The sequence below is a fragment of the Sapajus apella genome, unplaced genomic scaffold, assembly GCF_009761245.1.
Source record: "Sapajus apella isolate SASKATOON/1434 unplaced genomic scaffold, GSC_monkey_1.0 scaffold14178, whole genome shotgun sequence".
Lineage (NCBI taxonomy): Eukaryota > Metazoa > Chordata > Mammalia > Primates > Cebidae > Sapajus > Sapajus apella.
Genome location: NW_022451099.1, coordinates 1 through 1366, shown reverse-complemented (window position 1 = coordinate 1366; position 1366 = coordinate 1). Strand labels below are relative to the sequence as shown.

At 40.4% G+C, this 1366-nt stretch overlaps 1 protein-coding gene across 1 annotated transcript; it reads left to right on the top strand.

The window, feature by feature from the left end:
- Window positions 1-4: 4 nt before the first annotated feature.
- Window positions 5-1233, top strand: LOC116548527 (protein SET-like; the record flags this gene model as incomplete). Its single annotated transcript, XM_032273941.1, has 1 exon — window positions 5-1233. A coding segment is annotated over one exon (738 nt), but the record flags the coding sequence as incomplete, so codon positions are not given.
- Between the last annotated feature and the right edge of the window lie 133 nt (window positions 1234-1366).

Below are 1366 nucleotides of genomic sequence, written 5' to 3'. Positions count from 1 at the left end.
ACAAAATGAAATACACAGACTTAATGAACAAGCCAGTGAGGAGATTTTGAAAGTAGAAGAGAAATATAACAAGCTCCGCCAACCATTTTTTCAGAAGAGGTCAGAATCGATCGCCAAAATCCCAAATTTTGTCACAACAAATGTTGTGACAAACGTCACAACGTTTGTCAACCATCCACAAGTGTCTGCACTGCGTGGGGAGGAGGACGAAGAGGCACTGCATTATTTGACCAGAGTTGAAGTGACAGAATTTGAAGATATTAAATCAGGTTACAGAATAGATTTCTATTTTGATGAAAATCCTTACTATGAAAATAAAGTTCTCTCCAAAGAATTTCATCTGAATGAGAGTGGTGATCCATCTTCAAAGTCCACTGAAATCAAATGGAAATCTGGAAAGGATTTGATGAAACGTTCAAGTCAAACGCAGAATAAAGCCAGCAGGAAGAGGCAGCATGAGGAACCAGAGAGCTTCTTTACCTGGTTTACTGACCATTCTGATGCAGGTGCTGATGAATCAGGAGAGGTCATCAAAGATGATATTTGGCCAAACCCATTACAGTACTACTTGGTTCCTGATATGGATGATGAAGAAGGAGAAGGAGAAGAAGATGATGATGATGATGAAGAGGAGGAAGGATTAGAAGATATTGATGAAGAAGGGGATGAGGATGAACGTGAAGAAGATGAAGATGATGATGAAGGGGAAGAAGGAGAGAAGGATGAAGGCGAAGATGACTAATACAACACTGATGGATTGCAACCTTCCTTTTTTTAAATTTTCTCCAGTCCCTGGGAGCAAGTTGCAGTCTTTTTTGTTTGTTTGTTTTCCTTCCCTCTTGTGCTCAGTCACCCTGTTTTTGAGGTCTCTCTTCACTACACCATGGTTCTCAACTTATTTTGGGGGAAATATCTTGAGCAGGTTACAATGGGAAAAGAGTCTCTATCCCTTTCTGTTTGAAATTCCTTTTATCCCTTCCTGTCTTAACAAAAACTGTATGGAATCACCACCACCGAGCTCTGTGGGAAAAAAAAACGTGCTCCCTTCGCTCTGCTGGAAGCTGGAGGGTGCTAGGCCCCTGTGTAGTAGTGCCTAGAATTCTAGCTTTTTTCCTCCTTTCTCTGTATATTGGGCTCAGAGAGTACACTGTGTCTCTATGTGAATATGGACAGTTAGCATTTACCAACATGTATCTGTCTACTTTCTCTTGTTTAAAAAAAGAAAAAAAACTTTAAAAAATGGAGTTATAGAAGGTCAGCAAAGGGTGGGTTTGAGATGTTTGGGTGGGGTAAGTGGCCATTTTGACCATATGGCTTCTCCTTTGGCATGTTTAATTGTGACATTTGACAGACATCCTTGCAGTTT